This window comes from Desmodus rotundus, chromosome 10 (genome assembly GCF_022682495.2).
Source record: "Desmodus rotundus isolate HL8 chromosome 10, HLdesRot8A.1, whole genome shotgun sequence".
NCBI lineage: Eukaryota > Metazoa > Chordata > Mammalia > Chiroptera > Phyllostomidae > Desmodus > Desmodus rotundus.
Genome location: NC_071396.1, coordinates 48,601,170 through 48,619,186, shown reverse-complemented (window position 1 = coordinate 48,619,186; position 18,017 = coordinate 48,601,170). Strand labels below are relative to the sequence as shown.

Sequence of the window (18,017 nt, the reverse complement as noted above, 5' to 3'; positions counted from 1 at the left end):
ATGGCTGGGAGCACTCCTGTGCCCGCTTCCACGTGAGGACCGTCGGCGCTCGCAGGAGAGCACAGCAGCTGAGTGGCTCGCGTCTGCAGAGGCCCGAGATGGGGCGCTCGTGAGTGGTCTGGATTTGCTGCGCGCAGTGGCCCTGATGCCGTAACCCTCCTCTGCCTTACGTTCTCTCTCAGCAGCGACATCAGCCTGCCCAGCTCTGGCCCTTCAGTAGGCATGTCCCTCAGACTCTACATCTCAGGTCCAGGATGTGGAAGCTTTCCCTCCTCCTTCCTCCACACCCCTCACACCTGGCTGGATTCCCTGCACAGCAACAGTGTCAGGCTCAGTGTCTCCTCCTCCAGCACCAGGGCCACTGGGGTGGTGTCTGGGCCTGGGGACGTAAGAAACAGGCTCACCGTGCATCTGTCTCCCTTCTCCCCTATGGCTGTGCGGACCACACTCACGGCCCAGTCTGTCCACTGTGGGTGCGTGAGCACAGAGGGTGGGAGGGGACTCTGCCATGCCGATCTCTTACATTTGTACCTGTGACAACTAGACAGACCCCGTTTTCCTTCCCCGTGGAGACCTGGCTAAGGGGTGACAGGGTCAGAAGCAGGACCTCTTAGGGCCCCGACTGCTCTTCCCAGCAGGTCTGCAGTTTGGGGGAGGAGTCTGTCTGGGGGCAGATGTGGGGAGGTGCCCTGGACATTGCCCTGGACATCTGGACCCCTGCTCGGCCCTTTAAAAAGCAGACAACTCTTTCCCGAGACTAATGGGAAGCAATGGAGGAAGGACTCTTCCCCGCAGCTGCTTTAGGCATCTCTTGGAGAGAGTGGAAAATGAGTCTTTCAGGATCGACTTTGACCCAGAGCGGCGTTACAAAGGAGCCCCAGCCCGATGGCACAGGCTCAGGATCACGGGCCAAGACATCGCCTCCAGACCAGTCTGGCCCCGTCCGCTGCCAGGCTTGCTGGACGAGACCCTGGCCTGGGCGAGTGGCCGGAGTTGGGCAATGGGCATGTCCTTCCACGTCACAGGGGTTCTCACGGGGTCAGAGGAGGAAAATGGATGAAAGAGGATGTTTTTCTGACCCTCTTAGGAGTTTGTTCCTGTCAGGACTTTTATTCCTTGAGACAGAAAGTCAGATGAGTGAGTCTGAGCTGTGGACACAGCCCTTTGTGGGTGAAGAGCTCTGGCACGGGAGGGCCCTCCTTCTCCCAACAGCCTCCAGAGACAGAGTGGGTCCCTGCTGCGCCTCCCCCGCGGGTGTTTGCTCAGGTGGACGACCCGAAAGCGTCCACAGGCAAAAGAACAAAACCAACAGCAAAGATTCTTGGCTGTAATGGACCCGTTACGAACCTTTACTGTGTATCCCCCTCTCTGCCTCTGTCCCGCCCCCGCCCCGGCACTGCCCATTGCAGGGTTACAAAAGTGAGGTCAAACCGTACATACTCTGGTATTCTGCTTTCGTTCACTTAGAAACATTTCGTATGTCGTAATATCCTTGTCATACTTTCTAAGACAGCTTCCCAGTTTTGGGGCCTATTTGTGAACCATAATTTAATCCCTATTGTTGGGCATTTTCTTTTAGGTTTCACCGCTGTTGTTTTAGGGTTATTGGTGTTGTAGTTGTTAGTACTGGTACAGTGAAATCTTTGCGGCCGTCTCTGCTTGGTTGACTTGACTGTCATATAAAGTCTATCAAAGGGTCATAATTTTCAGTGCATGTTCCTCACCCTGAGACAGAATTGTAGTCAGAACCAGCTCTCAGGCCCTCCGCACCGTGTCGGTAATCACCAGATTAACTCTGTGGGCCTCCTGGCCCAGAGTTCAGGGCCTGGAGTCAGACAGCCTTGTGCGAACCCTGCTGCTTAATACTTTGCTGCATTTGAGTAGATGGCATACTTTCTATAAACCTATCTCCACAGCTATAAAATGGGGATGACAGGCCCTGCCTCAGAGTTGTGGGGGCTGACAGATCCATCACTGGGAATCGTGCGTGTGTCTGGGGCGCCGGGTGTGTGTTGGGAGGGAGTTGGGGAGGAGAAACTGAACGGATTGGGTACCAGAGACCAGCATGACTTCCGCATACCCAAGCTGCTCCTTCCCTGGCTCCTCATTTTCTGGCAAATGGAGAATTTTCTGGCAATGGGGGCAGCTTTCCGAGTGGTGAGAATGTGGGACATAGCAGGCAGACATGGTCGTGGCCTGAATGTGCCTCCCAGCTCTGCCATGCAATAGCCTGACCCAGACACACGACGTCACTTCCTCCTGGTTCACAGCCTAGGAACAGACAGGAGCGTACCTCGTACCTCCTGGCGCGCAGCACGGTGATTCAGGGAGGTCACGCTCACGTGCATCGCACCTGTCATGCAACAAGCCCTCAGAGGCAGCCAGGAGAAAAGTCACGTAACCTCCCTAGCTTCCATTTCCGTGTAGGTAAGATAGACACAGTAACAGTGACTCCGATGAGCTCTCACTAGGGTGTAGTGAAGGCCAAGTGCAAGCAGCATAGTGCTTGGCAATAGTAGACACTTAATATTTGTCAGCTCTTGGGACTTTGGATCACTACTGGTGTTAGTACTGAGGACCGTGACACAAGCTGAGCTGCGCTGGTGCCATCTGTCCCTCACGGTTGACAGCTGGCCGATCAGCATGGAGCTAGGGTGCCCCTGGGATGCCGCGCCTGCAGACGAACGAACCGCCTCGACACTGGCCTGCAGATGCTAACCTGGCCTGTCCAGGAGTGCCCAGTCCATGGCACTGGCTGAAGGTTGCCCTTGGGGGAGCGATACTTGTAATTACATTTCAGTCGATTTCTTGCTGATGAGGTATGAGAAGCGACCGAGGCAACAGGTCTTAGCGGAGAGCAGGAGGGTAAGAGGGCTCAGCGATGCTCTATCGCAATGTGTTTGGGCTCAAGGTAGACCCAGAATCGCCGTCTGGGTCCAAAGAAAGAAACACATGCCAGGAAGTTGAGGGTCACAGTGGAACTGAGTTTGAAATGATGAGGTTGCACCAGGAATTCAATCTCAGGGCACATTATGGGCTGTGATTCTCTGAGCTCCTAGAGGCACCTAACACCACTTAAAACTGGCTCTGCTCAAATCCTGCTGAGCCCACCCTGTGCTCCGTGTTGTAGGCCATTATTTGTCATTCCCATCCGAGGTCACATATCCTCACAAAGCAATAATTCTGTGTCCCTTTCAAAACGACTCTATTGCAGCAAAGCTTCCTGGGAAGGCACCTTTGTTTTCTTCAATGCTCTGGAGTGTGAATTCTACGTAATTTGCTAAATGCATCGTGTTTACATATGCATAAGCCTGTCACCGCCAAATCACTGTCTCCTGCCTGCACTGTTGGCTGAATGCTCACAGAAAATGAACCTTAATTTTCTAGAAGCAGCGTTCCATGGTCTGCAAATAAGCTCACGGAGACAGAGATAAAGTAACTTACTTACTGGTAACTATCCAGACGGCAGTGGGAAGCGGTGCTGAGGCACGCCAGGTGTGTGGAAACGTTCTAGCATCCCTCCATCACACTCTGTGGGGAACATGCAAATGAGGCCTGAGGCCGCTGCCGGTGAAGCTCTGAGGTGTGAGCAGGTAGCTAGAGCCAATCTGTCAGCCCAGGGGCCTGAGTTCAGCTTGTGGGACTCTGAACTCAGAGCCGCCAGGCTTCCTGGTAATTTCCTAGGGTGGGGTGTCAGCATGACACCTGGTGGAGAAGAATTAGACCATCCTGCCCCATAATCACGTCAGCAGGGGTGGAATGAGGAACACGGACTGGAATCATTTGGTCCTGGGTTTAAATGCCACATTTGGCATTTAAATGGTATTTAAAATAGAGGTGGGAATGGGCAAGGTCCCTAACCTGCCTAGGTATTCTCAAATGCGAAGCACAGGTACAGGATCACCCTCCCACCCCACGCTCCCCGAAGCTTCACGGAGATGGTGTGCCTCTCCAGGTAACCAGCTCATGGAGTCGGGTGACATCTATTTCTCCTGCCTCTGCCCCCACCCGAGGCCAGTCTTCTCTTGGATGGAAGTTATCTGTCTCTGTGCCGGTTATAACTCACCCCCTCCATCCTCGAGGTACGTTCATTTTCGGTGCTTTTGTTGTGTTTTCACTTAGCTCCAAGTGTTCATGTTCCTTTCTTTGTGTCTCTGTATCAACGCCGGGTCCTAACCAGCCGCTCTGCCAGGAGCTGGGGTAGGTGCAGCGTGGCCACTGCAGAATCCTTGTTGCGTGGGCTGTCAGAGCCCAGAGGGCTGGCAGGCCGTGCGTGACCGAGCATAGACGAGCGGGACTGCGAGCAGAGGGCCCTGGGACACCCCCCGAGGGGCATCGAGTCTTTGCCGGTGGGTGGTGAGAGGGTCCCACAGATGAACGTGCTGAACCGGCCCTGGCTCCCTGGGGAAGAGCGTCTGCAACAGCAGTCAGCTCAGGTCTTCCTCGTCGACATCCCACCAACTCAGTGGAGGGGAGACGTTCTCCTTTCACAGAGGAGGAGAGGGTTCTGAAATGCGAGGGCTGCCTTATTTTTTTTTTTCTCTCTCAAGTTATGTGGCTATCTTTTCTACTACTCTGTCAATATTTCTTTGTTTTTAAAATTTAGTAACTTCCTTAGCCTGCATCTCAGTTTGGACCATTCCTAGCTAATTCCTGCTGTGCCTTCTCAGTATGTCGAGTCAACTCACCTTTTATTTCAGGCATGGTTTGATGACTTACATTTGAGCATGTGTCCCGTCCAGTCGTTTTCTTTGGTTTCTGCAGAGACTTCAGTTACCCACACGTAGGGCTCCCCTTGTCTCTCCTCTGCAGCCTTGGCTATTCTACCATCCTCTCTAACTCCTCCTTTCTTTCCTCTCCGTGGTGTTCATGGTTCTCATCTCTGGCATCTTTCTGTCTTTCTGAGCCTCCGCTGTGTCTGTTCTCTCTTGTGCTTTTTCTAATTTGGCTTCATTTTAATGATGATTTTGAGTTTTTGTTGGTGGTGGGCTCATTTTCTTTTACTTCTCTCCCAGGATGTAAATGCTCATCAGCTGTATCTCCTCTGGTGCCTGCTCATCTCTTCTCTGAGTTCTTATACATTATTATCATCTTTCTTCAAATGTAATTATTTCATTTCAATTCATGTTGTTATAATTGGTCCACATTTTTACCTTTTCCGTTTTTCTGCTGAGTGTTCTGTGACAAGTTTTGCTTTCTCCACACTATTTTCCTTTGTATCTATATATACACTTAGATATACGTATGTCTTAATCAATCTGCTAGCATCGTTAAGAAAACACTGTTATTGGAAGAAGTTAGGCTTTACCGGCCCCCTGTTCAGAGGGAGTCCCGTGGGCGCAAGGGGCAGAACCCGTCTGCGTTCACAGCCCTCGCGACCCTCAAGTGCTGTGCTCTGGCGCGCCCCCAGCGGCAGACGGCCTGCGGTCCCAACCGCCGCTCTGCTGTCCTTCTCTGGGTCTGCGCAACACATCAGGCCTGCGAGGGCGGCTCTGTAGGACGGGTCTCTCAGTGTGGACCGAGCTAGGCTGATTTTCCCCGGCTAACACTGTGCCTTCTCAACTTGTTGATGTAACTCTCACCTATAGTAGTGTTTCTAGAAATAGAAATAATAGCAGCTACTACTTCATCAGGCCCAAGGCAATCTCCCCTGTCAGCTTTGCTCAACCCTGTGTCCAGTGCTCTTGCTGCCGTGAAGTTGCACTTTGGAGTGAGCTCTTGCTTTGGGGAGAACAAGCATTGGCATTTTCTGGGACCTGCTGCCCCCTGGCCACCTCGCTCTTTTCCTGCTCTCTCACAGGTTCTTCTCCCTGTGCAGCTCCTGCTCGGTCTGTGCCGTCTTTCTTCCAGGTCCCTTACTTCTTGCTGAACAGGAAATGTTGGCCTATCATGTCAGGAGGAGCCCTTTGCCCATCAGAAACATTTTTATTTGTTTTTAATTTCTTATGTATTTGAACAATACATCAGAAGCCACCCACCTGGACACTCATTCCATCTGGGTGACTTCGGATGCGTTGTGGAAATACAGCTCTCTCCCACAGGTTTTACTGAGAATGGAATTGGTGGGTTTCTTCTGTTTACATTGTTGATTATACAAGAAGGGGAAGACAGAAATCACTCGCTGTGTCCTGCCTTGTTGGAGACTGGATGTCTGAACAGGCCATTTTGATCAAATATGCTAGTGTTTCTGGAAACAAATGACAGGAGCTACTGTTTCAGCTTTGCGTCATTCACAAGGTTCTGAGTCCAGAGAATATCCCGGGAAGCTTGGGTGCCATCGGTGTGCCCTGAGGCTTCCGAGGAAGAGACAGATTGAGAGTCATGTGACCTTAGGATGAGAGGGTGCCGAGTCCAGCCCTGAATCCAGCAGGATTTGGAACAGTTTGAGATGCCTGTTATGGTTTCAGAAGGCAGGTCCTCCTTAGATGCTGCTTTTCCTGATCTTCCATCAGTTTGCCCTGCCTCCTCCTGCAAGCCTTCCCTGACTGTCCTCAGCCACTTTAGCTCATGCATTAATGAAAGGCAAACTGACTTGCAGGCACTAAGTCTGCCTCTCTGCAGGGGCGGGTCCCCAGGCCCGGGCCTTCCTCAGCAGCTCAGCTCCTTCCCCCGGGCTCTGCCCTCCACTGAGGCTGCACCCCTCACCTCGTGCTGAAGCACCTGCCTTGCTAATCCGAGGTGAGAAAAGCAGTCGTCACAGCTCCAGTTTAGTCTTTTAAGTCCAGGGCCTAACAAGGCCGGTTGGCCATGAACTACTTCGGTGACACTGCTATTTCCCTGCTTGTCTGTTCCAGGTTCCCGCTGCCTGGGAAGCGCAGGTAAAGCCAGAGTGGGCATTTCTAACCAGTATTTCACATATTCAGTAACTTTTCTTGTGCCCCGGAGTGTGGATTTTATCAGACGCTTCACTAGCTTGTTGCACCCAGCTAACCCCCGCACTGGGTCACGGTGTGGGTCACTGGGGGACGGAAGGGTCGCTGCACGGATGCCAAGCTCCCCATGCCTTTCGCTTCCCAGATGAGGGGTCCCCGTTGGAAACAAGAGAAACGCGAATGTCTCCTCAGGTCAGGGCACCAAGAACGGTCATAACGGGTTCGGGGGGGAAGTTACGCACCTTCGCGTGCTGGTGCACCGTTCATGAGTTTCGCTCCTCTTCTCCAGCTTCCTGTGTCTGTGTCTTAGCTCTTCCAAAGACTGTGTTTTAAGAGGGACTTTATCAGCAAGCTCCTGACTAAAGGGGCCCTAATTCCTTTGCTCGTGCCTGTTTGTACATAAAGTGATGCGTTCTCTAAGGATAAGAGAACATGCCGATAGGTTGATGTTTTAGGCACTAAAACATAAAAGCCGGAGTTACACAAAGCAACCATTTAAATTGCGCAAGTGCAACCCGGCTCAAACCTCTGTTCCACGAACGCCATCAGAAATGGGGATTCCCCTTGTACGTGCTTTGAACACTCTCCCCAGGTGCCTCCATGTGGTGCCGGCACCCAGACCGCTCAGGGCTGGAGCTTATGCCCGCCAGCCTCTAGAGGCCATGCCGCCGCCTGTGGCTCTTTGGAAGCTTATTCTTCACAGTAAGTCCTCACCACAACCCCACGAGGCTGACGCTGTCCTCGTCCCCATTTTACAGATGAAAACACAGAGGCTTAGAGAAGAGCAGTGACGTGTGTGAAAAGCAACCGCTTGCACACTGGGGAGCAGGTGTTCAGACCCCGCTGGCAGCCGCAGAGCCTGCGCTCTTGGCCGCTGCGCAGGTGGGGTGACTGTGCCCAGGGGAGGAGCGTGGCCCCACTCCAGTGCCTGGGGACTGGGTGGAAGCGCGGGTGGGGCACCTGCCCAGATCAGTGACCTTCCCATTAGGAGACAGGTTTACACCCCAGTTGTGCCACTTCCTATCTGTAGACCTTGGAGAGGTTGCCTAACCTCTGATAAATGACAGGAGAATGACATCTCGCTGGCTGGCTTCGGGCGGTCGTATCACGTGAAGGCCAGACCTTGAGTCCCACACTTTTCCATCTAATAGGTCACCGTGCTGCCCTGTGGCCCCCACACAAGTATCAGAGCCCGCAGCTGGTGAGCGCTGAGGGCGTAAGTCCCTTCTGTCCAGTCCCTCCCCCTTTTAAAAATCCAGCTAGTTCTGCCGTTGCCTCATTGTGCAGGTGAGGGAGCTGGGGCTGGGGAACGTGGCCTGTTGGCTCTCAGGGAGGCTGGTGGAGCTGGCGCCTGAGCTCAGCCCTGTCTTCCTCCTCTGGGGCCCAGTTACTCTCTGCGGCCACCCCAGGACTCTTGTAGAGCAGCACGACTCTGGTTGTGCTCCTGCAAGTGTGCTAAGCGGATCCACCCTCACCTGCTGGAGCTCCAGTTTGTAAGAGCCCACGTTGCTGCGGGAGTTGTGGCCTTGCTCCTTTTCTCTGTTTCAAGCTCCCAGGCAGGGAGTGTGGCAGCGCCCCTGCCCCCAGCACCCCTGCACTCATCCCCACCCCTGGGGCACTCGCTGTGTGCAAGATACTCCACAGTATGAGGGTCCCCGCCGGGAGGAAGAGCCCAAATGTGCCCAAAGGCCTCCAGCAGCACAAAGAGGGGGAAGGAAGAGGCTGCCCCTGGGCGAGGTGGTTCAGGAAGGCATGTTGTGTGGCTCAGTCCAGGCTCTGCCCAGCACCTAATCTCTGCCTGAAGGAGGCTCAGCAGGACCTTTTGCAGGAGACTCGAATGGTAAGCACTGTGAGTGGGTTGATCCAGCCCGGCTCTGACTGAGTAGTTAGCACGACAGCAGGGAGGCGGCTGAGGGAGAGGAAGGGCTGGCCCCCGGGCTCTGTGGCTGACACCTCCTGGCCTGCTACGGAGAGAAAGCCAGTCTGGTTCAGCTCTTTAATTACCTTCGGAGGCACGAAAGGTGAAATTAAACTCCACTTGTTTTCATGTTGGCTTTTGCGGAAGCCCTGAGCTAAGCGTTAGAGAGGCTGGGGTGGGGGTGGGAGAGGGAGGGAGGCCCGTGTGACAAGTGCCACGTGCGTCTCCTTCGGCTTTTTAGCTGAAGGAGTTACAAGAACATGCCAGTAATTGGTTCCCTAGCAGAGGTTTACCGATATCTTACAATGCCTGCGTGTCAGACTTGCCATTTCCAAACATCGCAATCCGGTGTTCAAATGCAGCCTCACTTAGGGTGTGTAAAACACACACACACACACACACACACACACTCACTCAGGCTTGCTCTCTCACTCTATTAGGTGTAACGCTGCAGCTTTGAATAAAGCATTTCTATGCTCTGTCTCCACCCCTACATCTTTTACCATCTCCGTGGATGGCTCCCGGGTCTTCCCTGTCTCTGTCCAATCCTCCAAGGGCCTTGGGGGTGTCATTCAGCCCCCGAAGCTGTCAGAGACCAGCTCGGAGCCCTGGCTGTGGCCCTCAGGAGTGTTTTTCAATGAAGATGGGTTTCCTGGTCCAAAACGACCCTCTCACTTGCTTTTCGCTAGCACTTGGACTTGTCTGAAGGAAGACAGAGGAACCGAGAAGTTGGGGTGATGGGGCCCAAGGGTGGGCAGAGCCAGGCTATGCTTACTCATTCAGCTGGGAAGCAACCCTCTCTGTCCACCAATAGCTGATGCCCAGGCTGGCTGACCTCCCCAGGAGTGAAAGCCAATAGGTTAGAGCAGCCTCCTCCCCCCACTGACGCCTCGGACGGGCTGCCTGCCCCTGCAACAGCTTTCCTGCCCTGTAGCATCATTGGCGGCAGTGCGTCCTCCTTCCTCCCTGCAGCTGGGTCACACAGGGTATCTCCTGGGCTGTGATTGCTCTGGGCACTCAGGTCCAGTCCAGCTTAATGCCCCTTACAGCTCCAGGCCTTGGTGGGGATGGGGGGCGGGGGGTCCCAGGTGGAAAAAGTGGTCATATTTATACACATTTCCCAGCGCCACCTGCATGTGCCTTATTACACCTGCTCCTTGCACCTCGCTCCTGTTTCCTGTACAGGAAGCGTCCTCTGGGAGAGCCCCACATACCTGGCCCTCCTCTGCCTGTACCCTGCTGTCCTGGGGAGGGAACTGCTTTTGCTCATTTTGGAGTGAAGTGCCATGGACCCCACTTTTCCCTAAGGATGTCCCAGTGGCTGCCCCGTGATGCGTGCTCTGGGAGCTAGAGGAGGGGCCACCCACGCTAAAGAGGGCACAAGCCCCACTTGCTGCCGCCTCCGTCTGCCCTCTCTCAGCTGGCTGCCTCCCCTGCATCACTGGCAGAGCTCCCTTCACATGTGGGGGCCTGAGGTTTTTATTTCCTCCAGCCCAGGGTACAGCCCTAGTCCATTAACTGCCTCCAGCTCCCACAGGCCCAGCCTATGGAGGAAGACATTCCAGCCACCAGGGCCAGCCCAGCAACCTGACAACCTGGGCCAGACCCGTCTCTGCCACCCGATGGCTGTGGGACTTGGGGAGTTTGGGACCAGTGTGTTTTCTTCAAACGCATGTATTTTGAACAACTACTCCGTGGCCATCCCGATGGCGCGTGCTGAGAGTACAGTGCGAGGAGTCAGGCCAGCCCCTACGAGTGGGCTAAGCTTTATTAGACCGTTCTGCAGGTGGCCAATGGAAGTTTACAAAAGGTGACAAGACGGTTAGTGTACTCAGTGAGTGGCATCCAGAGCATTCTTCACGCCGGGGACCACCCGCCCCGTTAGAGGCTGGGCCCCAGGGGTGCACTTTGTGTTGTGTGACCTGGGCGGGAGACAGGCTTGGGTGAGCGGTCAGTTCCTGGGGTGATGCGCGCCGTCTGAGGAGCCGGACACCGGAAGCCTCTACAAAGGAAAGCTCCCCTGGTCGGGGGCAAGGGAAGCTCTCAAAGAGGGCGGAGCTTTGAAGCAGAGATCTGACAGAGAACTTGGCATTAGCAAGACAGAGAAGAGGTGAGCTCCAGGGGAACAGAGTTTGGGAAGGACACAGAGGACAGGTCGGAGGTGGCAGGGCCGCCGCAGTTGGGTCCCGTGGTTGCACTGCGGAGTTTGGACGTGTCTGCAGAGTGACTGGGAGCCTCGGAAGCATCCCTGTGGGGGAGTGACGTGACCAGATGCCCGTTTTTGACAGGTTGCTCTGGCTGCTGGATGGGGAAGGGAATGTGGGGAGTGAGGACAGACAGGAGACCATGGTATTGGCAGGACGGGGTGGTGGTGACAGGGACTGTCTGCAGAGACAGTAAGAAGCAAGGGTTTTGTAGGGATCCAGGGTGGTCCCCAGATGTTGGCCCGATGGCTGGAGGAAGCTGAGGTTGGAGGTCAGCGGGTCTCAAGAGATGCAGCCCACACCCCGGCGGCCACATGGAGCAGCCAGAGGTCGTGTAAGAAAGATAGGGAGGACTTATAGAAGGTGGGCCTGAGACACTGAGGAACAGGACGCTGGGCAATGATGACTGGGTGGATGAGAGCGAGTGAGACCCGGCCAGGGTGGGGGCAGGAGGGAACCTGATGGGATGTGGGGAACCCAGGAGGCCTGGCAGGAATGGGGTCAGGTTTGAACCAGGTCCACTCCCAAGGCAGCCCCACCTTTGCTGTGCGGACACCCTGCTTCTCTCAACAGGAGGAACTCACCCCTCTAGAACTCACAGGGATGGCCACCTCGGGGCAGAGAGCGAGTGTGGCAGGTGGACACGGTTTCATGGTTTTCGCTCCACAAAAATTACTGTTCCCAGGAAGCCACTGAGCGTGTGGGAGGTACCCTGTGAGTCCGCTTTCCGAAAGCGCCCACCCGCAGTCCGTACCCCTGCCGGGGGCTACGGCAGGCACTTTAAAAGGCAAGTGTGTTCTCCCATTGTGCTGTGGCTGGAACCCCTCGTGCGAACAAACCGTTGTCAGCAGGCTGTCGTCCTCATGTTCTTCTCTGGGATGCGTCTGGCTCCAGGCAGACTGTGCCTGGCTGTCTCCTCCCAGGGACCATTTGGCTGAGGACAGCGTGAGGGGACAGGGTCCTGAAGCTGAGTGTGCCCGTCTCCATCTCGGCTTTCAGGTCTCCCTCTACCTGAGCCTCAGTGTCCTGCGTGCACTTCTGCCTGACGCACAGGTTCAGGGTTGCAGGGCCCGGGTGCTCTGGGAAGCCCGGGGAGACCCAGCGGTCTCCCAAACATGCAGACCACCTGCACACCTGCCTGGCGTCAGGTCTGCGTGACTGATTTGCCCTGCAGGGTCACACGGGGATGCATTTCCTTGGCAAGTTGCCCTGGCGGTTTTCTCGGCTTAGAGAGCATGTAGAATAGTTGGCGTGCCTGGCACTTGAGGAGAAGCGGGTGCTGTGAAGTTTGCATTCTCAAATGTGAGATTGGCCACGGGGTCTGCATCCCATCCCCTCAGAACAGAAGAGCACATCCCCTCGTTTGGAGCCGTGCAGCATCTGAAAAGCAGGAAAGTGGGCACTCTCTCCCCCAGAGGTTCTGCCTTGGGGCGAATGAGCTTGTTACAGTGCCGGCCTGTGCCCAAGGCTGGCCACCCGGGCAGAGCCATGAGTCACACATCAGAAAAACTCCTTCCCCTCCTACCTGTGCACACGGCTGAGCGTGAGGTGCTGGCTCCTGGCCTGAGCAGGGTTAGGGCCAGCCCCAGCTCATCTGTAAAGACTGAAGGGAAGGAGTGGAGGCGCAGACTGGGGCGTGAGGGTATCGTGGTGAAAGTGGGAATCCCCAAAGGGAGAGCTCACTTGTCCAGTGCTGCCCAGGGCAGCATCATCTGTGCTGGCCACACGGGGTCCCCACGATGTGTGCGTGACTGTGGAGCACTGGGAATGGGGTGGGTGCAACAGCAGAACTAGATTTTAGTTTTGATTGTCATTGACTTAAACGAACATAGCCACGCACAGCGAGCGGCAACTGTGCCGGCTAGCACACGCGTCCGTCCCCACCTAGATCCTCCGTGGCCAAAGCCTGCTTTGTTCTGATGCCCTTGTCCTGCTGCTGTTCTGGGTGCCATGGTGTGTGCCGTGAGCTCCCCAGTGAATGCTCGGAAACAAGAACGATACTGGTAGTGTCAATACAAACCACAGCTGTCACCTGCTGAATATCACTACATACCATGGGCTTTGCTCAGCGATTTGCATGCCTGGTCCAATTCATGTCACATGATGATGTCCTGAGTTTCAGATGAGGGAGCTGAGTCACTGAGCAGTTCAGTCACTGGTTTGAGGCACCAGGCCGGTGTGTGGTGCAGTGGGCTTCCTGCTGGGCGGTGTGGACCCGGAGCTGCTACACAACGCAGCCTGGCAGGTCGGCTCCCAGCACTGTTTCCTGGCCGGGGTCGTGGGGCAGTCCTGTTCTGGCTGCTGGAAGCAAGGCCGCTAACAGCTCGGGTCTCAGCAGCACTGCCCTGTCGCTCCAGGCTCTGTGGGGTTTGGGTCTGGATCCTGGCTGGAGGAAGGCAGCAGGTGTGAGGGGGAGGGGGGCTGGCTAGCGGGCTGCAGTCTGGGTCTGCACACCTGCCCTCGAGTGGAGGGCGGAAGAGGTGCCAGATTGTCAGAATGAGGAGAGGACCTGGATGACGTTATTTTGTTCTGGAGAGGAACCATCCTGCCCTTTGTGAGGCAAATAGGCGCCAACTCCTCAAGCCAGCGAGAGCCCGCGCTCCCTGGAGGCTGGCCTGGAGCTTGGCCTCGGGTCAGCTCACTGGTCGCTCAGGGCCCACGTCTTCAGTCAGAGCCCGGGGCGTCGGCCGGTGCCTCTTCACTGGGAGACTCCGACCCCTACCTGCGTCCCGTGCCGGCAGCACCAGGAGACGCTCAGAACTGGGCTCTGTGTCATAACACTGTTTTCGCTTGGCTGCTTCCCAGCCTGCCTCCTGCAGCTTTAGAATTTGGGGGAATGATAGCTGCAGGGGCCGCTTCTTTGCCCCTTCTTACTCATGGGGATTTCGGCCCCGCAGGTCTCTAATTTCTGCCCCAGCTGCTAAAAGTCACTAACTCCATTGCTGGTTTTTCTGCATCTCAGTAGCAGCTCACCGTCAGGATTCTTAGCACCTAGAGTTAGGACAAAATTGGGGAGCTGGGAATGTCAGCCCCTCCTCTGCTCCATGGTCACCTCTCCGGGATTTCTTCCCTCAAATCCTATCTCAGTGCTCCACGAGATCTTCAGATAGGCTGAACCCCCTATCCCCTTACCCCCCTACCCACCCACCCACCCATCCATCCACCCCATCCATCCACCCCATCCATCCACCCCCCGACCCATCCACCCCCCCATCCATCCACACCCCCATCCATCCATCCATCTATCCATCCACCTCATCCATCTACCCCATCCATCCACCCCACCACCCATCCATCCATCCCTCCCATCCATCCACCCCCCATCCATCCACCCCCCATCCATCCATCCATCCATCCACCCCCCATCCATCCACCTCCCATCCACCCCCCATCCATCCATCCAACCACCCCCCATCCGTCCATCCCTCCCATCCATCCACCCCCCAACCCACCCATCCACCTCATCCATCTACCCCATCCATCCACCCCACCACCCATCCATCCCACCCATCCATCCACCCCCATCCATCCCCCCATCCACCCACATACCCCCCCATCCATCCATCCATCCATCTATCCCATCCATCCACCACACCCACCCCATCCACCACACCACCCATCCATCCACCCACCTACCACACCCACCCACCCATCCAGACTTTCTTGTTCTCAGAAGGAGTGTTCCTTGGACCCGGTTACTCTGTTCTACCTAAAACATGAGCTGGATAGTCACCGGTGGGCTGCAAACAGAAAGCAGTTCCATGGGGAAGGCTGTGTGTCTCCAGGGGGAAGTGAAGTCTGTCTGTGGAAAGACTAACAAAATAACCCACATCCACAAACCCAAACCTTGGGCTAAAGCAAACTCGAGAGTCTGCTATTCCTGGGACCTTCTGGTGTCCTTGGCAGACTCTCCCTAAGAGTATTAATTGTTCCTCAATGTTAATGTTATGAGTCTAGTGGACAGTGTAATCTTCTCCGGCAAACTGCAGGAGCAGGCAGGCTGTATCAGGTGAGCAGGAGGCCTCTGAGATGGCCTTTGAGGCTGGGTCACAACGGTGAGCCCACGACAGCTTGCTCTGCCAGCCCAGAGGCAGCCCCAGTTCAGTTCCGAATGACGTGGCCTGCCCTGGGAGTCTAGGCTCTCTGTCATACATCTTTGGGGGCAGCGGTTATCAGAGTGGGGGGAAGGAGTTACACTGTGGCTGGAGAGGGAGGTGTGTTTGGACAAGGCTTTGCTGATGGCAGCCCACGGTGAGCTCACAGGGCTAATGAGGGGAGAAAGCCCGGGGCTCACTGCGCCTTCCCTCTGCTTTTCCACAGCCTGCACGGACAAGGAGCTGAGGAACCTCGCTTCCCGGCTGAAAGACTGGTTTGGAGCCCTCCATGAAGACGCCAACAGGGTCATCAAGCCCACCAGTCCTGACACGGCCCAAGGCAGTAAGACCATTGCACTCCTGCTAATTTGTTTCATTTTAAATGCCACGTTTCCTCAGGTATCAAACACTGTCGAGTTAGCAATAGCACTTGGGGAGAACACGGAGACACTACATTGAATACACCCTCTAATAATAGTATTTCATTTTAAGATTTCAGAATTAATGAAATATAGAAGAGGGGAAATGCCTTAGAATCGAGACAACATAACAACTCACTCTCATGTATTTTGGGTCTGCGGCTGGGAGTTCGCACGTGCTGGGGGCCGACTGAAGTCCCATGCGGATTTTCAACTGTGTGGGTGGTCAGTGCCCCTACCCCTCAGTGTTCCAGGGTCAACTGTATTTTTATAAAATTAACATATCTCTAGTATAGGCATTTTGGGAAATAAAATACATTTTAAAATGTTCAAAAACCTATAAGCCCATTAAAAACTTTTTTTTGTACTGATTTTAGAGAGGGAGGGAGACAGACAGAGACATCGGCCTGTTGCTCCGGTCACCGACTGGGGATCGAGCCCGCAACCTTGGCATAGCAGGACAATGCCATAGCCACCTGAGCTGCCTGGCCAGGGCTCTAAACCCACCGTTTTAACACCTGTTAAGCGTGTTGTGATACATACTTCTTTTTCCTCATCATATAGAGAAGAATGTGTGTGTGTATATCACACTTTGCCGGGTGTTTTCTGACCTCCTTTTATCATGTAGCAACATAGGTGGCTATCTTTCCATGCCACACAGTAGCATTTTGCTCCGCAGCTGCACAGGCCGGGTGAGCCGGCAACAGTTACTCACAGCGTGGACCTGAACAGCTACGCAGAGCCCTGGGTTATGGGCATACGGTAACTGATGGAAGCAGACTTCCATTGTTGGAGCTCTAAAGTTGTTCCTTACGTTCAGCCACTTCAAACAGCATCATACAAACAACTTTGATAATCTTTGTGAGCATTTGTCAGGCCGAATTTCATTTCCCACGGACACCCCCAGGCAAGGGCCCCCACCCTGGCACTGACGTGGCAGCAGCCACACGCAGCGCCTCTTAGTAGACTAGAGAGAGCGCTCAGGTCCTCGTCCTTGTGCTCAGATGGGTGGCTTCTCCCCACTGAGGCCGGTCCGCACAGGACGACAGGTGAGCCAGCGACAGTTCCTCAAGTTCATGGAGTTCTGTAAGTGTTGGGGTTCCAAGTCTGACCAGCATCAGGTCTTCGGCCAGAATAAGAATGATCCCCTTAACTTTTGGTTACTCTTTGCTGCATGGAGCCGCGATACTAGGAGGGAATATAGGGGACAATTCTTTCCCTGGTTTGGATCTTCTGCCTTAAGGGAGAGAGAACGTTTGCATCCTGGAATCTCAGTGGCCGAAGCGTGGTTGTGTCTGCGGGGAGGAGTAAGGTGCCTTCTTTTCACTCCTGCTGGGCCTTCCTTGGGAGCTTGTGGACCATACAGTCAAGGTTGGTCTAGAGAAACTCTTCCCTGGGCTCCTCCAGGAGCAGCTGGGCCCTGGGGCTCTGTGGACACCCTTTTCCAGTCCCCAGAGGGTCCATGTGCAGTCGGGGGAGCCGGGGAATGACCTTCCTGCGGCTAGATGCAAGCTGTATCCCCAACGAGGCTTTTAGGTTTGATGTCTAGAAGCCACTGGCGTGAAAGGAATGTAAGGAATGAGGCTTGGAGGCCGGAGGAGGCAGAGACGCTGATGTCAGTTAGTCCAGGAGCTCTGAAGGGGAGACTGTGGGACCCTAGACGTCCCGTGTGCTTGGGGCCAATTAGAAGGGCTGCTCTGTCTCCCCTCCACCCCCAGATATCAGATGCAGGAGCATTGTTTCTAGAACTTCCAAGTAGATATGAAGTGGTCTTGACCTTTAGCCTACTGCCCAGCCAGACTGGCACTTTTTTGGTGGTCAGTCCTCTTTCCCATGTGCTGGAATGGTGCCAGCCTCTGAAATCTGTGTCGGGTATTCTGTGCGGAAGTGGGGAGCCACTTCGGGTCTGAGTAAGTCGCCTCCTTTACTGCGCAGCCCCTGGGAGATGTCTTCACCCCACAGAGGGCTCAGTCACGGCCTTAGTCCTGTCCAGAGTCCCCCTTCTTGGAAAGGGGATGTTCCAAAGTGTGTTCTGAGACACCAAAAGGAATGAATTTAAAAATGGGAAGATTTTTATGTTAAGGGGTCAATTTTGCAGTAGCTAGAAAACTTCTCTCGACCAATACTTTGTGGAGCGCTGACCCTGTGCCCGCCTGGGCTTGGCCCACAAGGAGCCTTTGAGAGGAGGGAGCGCAGGGTTCTATGAGAGCTCGGAGAGGGCCGTCCTGCACATGCCTTGCTGGCTAGTGAGGACCCCTTGGTAAAAACAGTGCTTTAGGAAGGGGGGCAGTACTTTGTCTTATTTCCCACAGACTGAGCAGGGGTTCCTGGTGATATGGGTAGGGCGAGCGGCCCCATCAGGACCCTACATAGCCCCAAACAGGGCTCCCTAGCCAAAGAGACGTCATTGGGACAGGAGGGTCACATGTCCCGTGAGGCAGGGCCAGCCCTGGGAGGGGCAGGATTCAGACTGTAGACTCGGGGTGGTGCTGGCCACCTGGGTTTGAATC

At 54.9% G+C, this 18,017-nt stretch overlaps 1 protein-coding gene across 3 annotated transcripts in view; it reads left to right on the top strand.

Moving 5' to 3' along the window:
- Positions 1–18,017, top strand: part of SPOCK1 (SPARC (osteonectin), cwcv and kazal like domains proteoglycan 1) — a 466,288-nt gene that overhangs the window by 432,488 nt on the left and 15,783 nt on the right. For all 3 annotated transcript variants that reach the window (XM_053913194.2, XM_053913195.2, XM_053913196.2), the window contains one exon: positions 15,315–15,431. In XM_053913194.2, the coding sequence (XP_053769169.1) occupies positions 15,315–15,431 (117 nt within the window). The remainder of the gene's footprint in view (positions 1–15,314; positions 15,432–18,017) is intronic.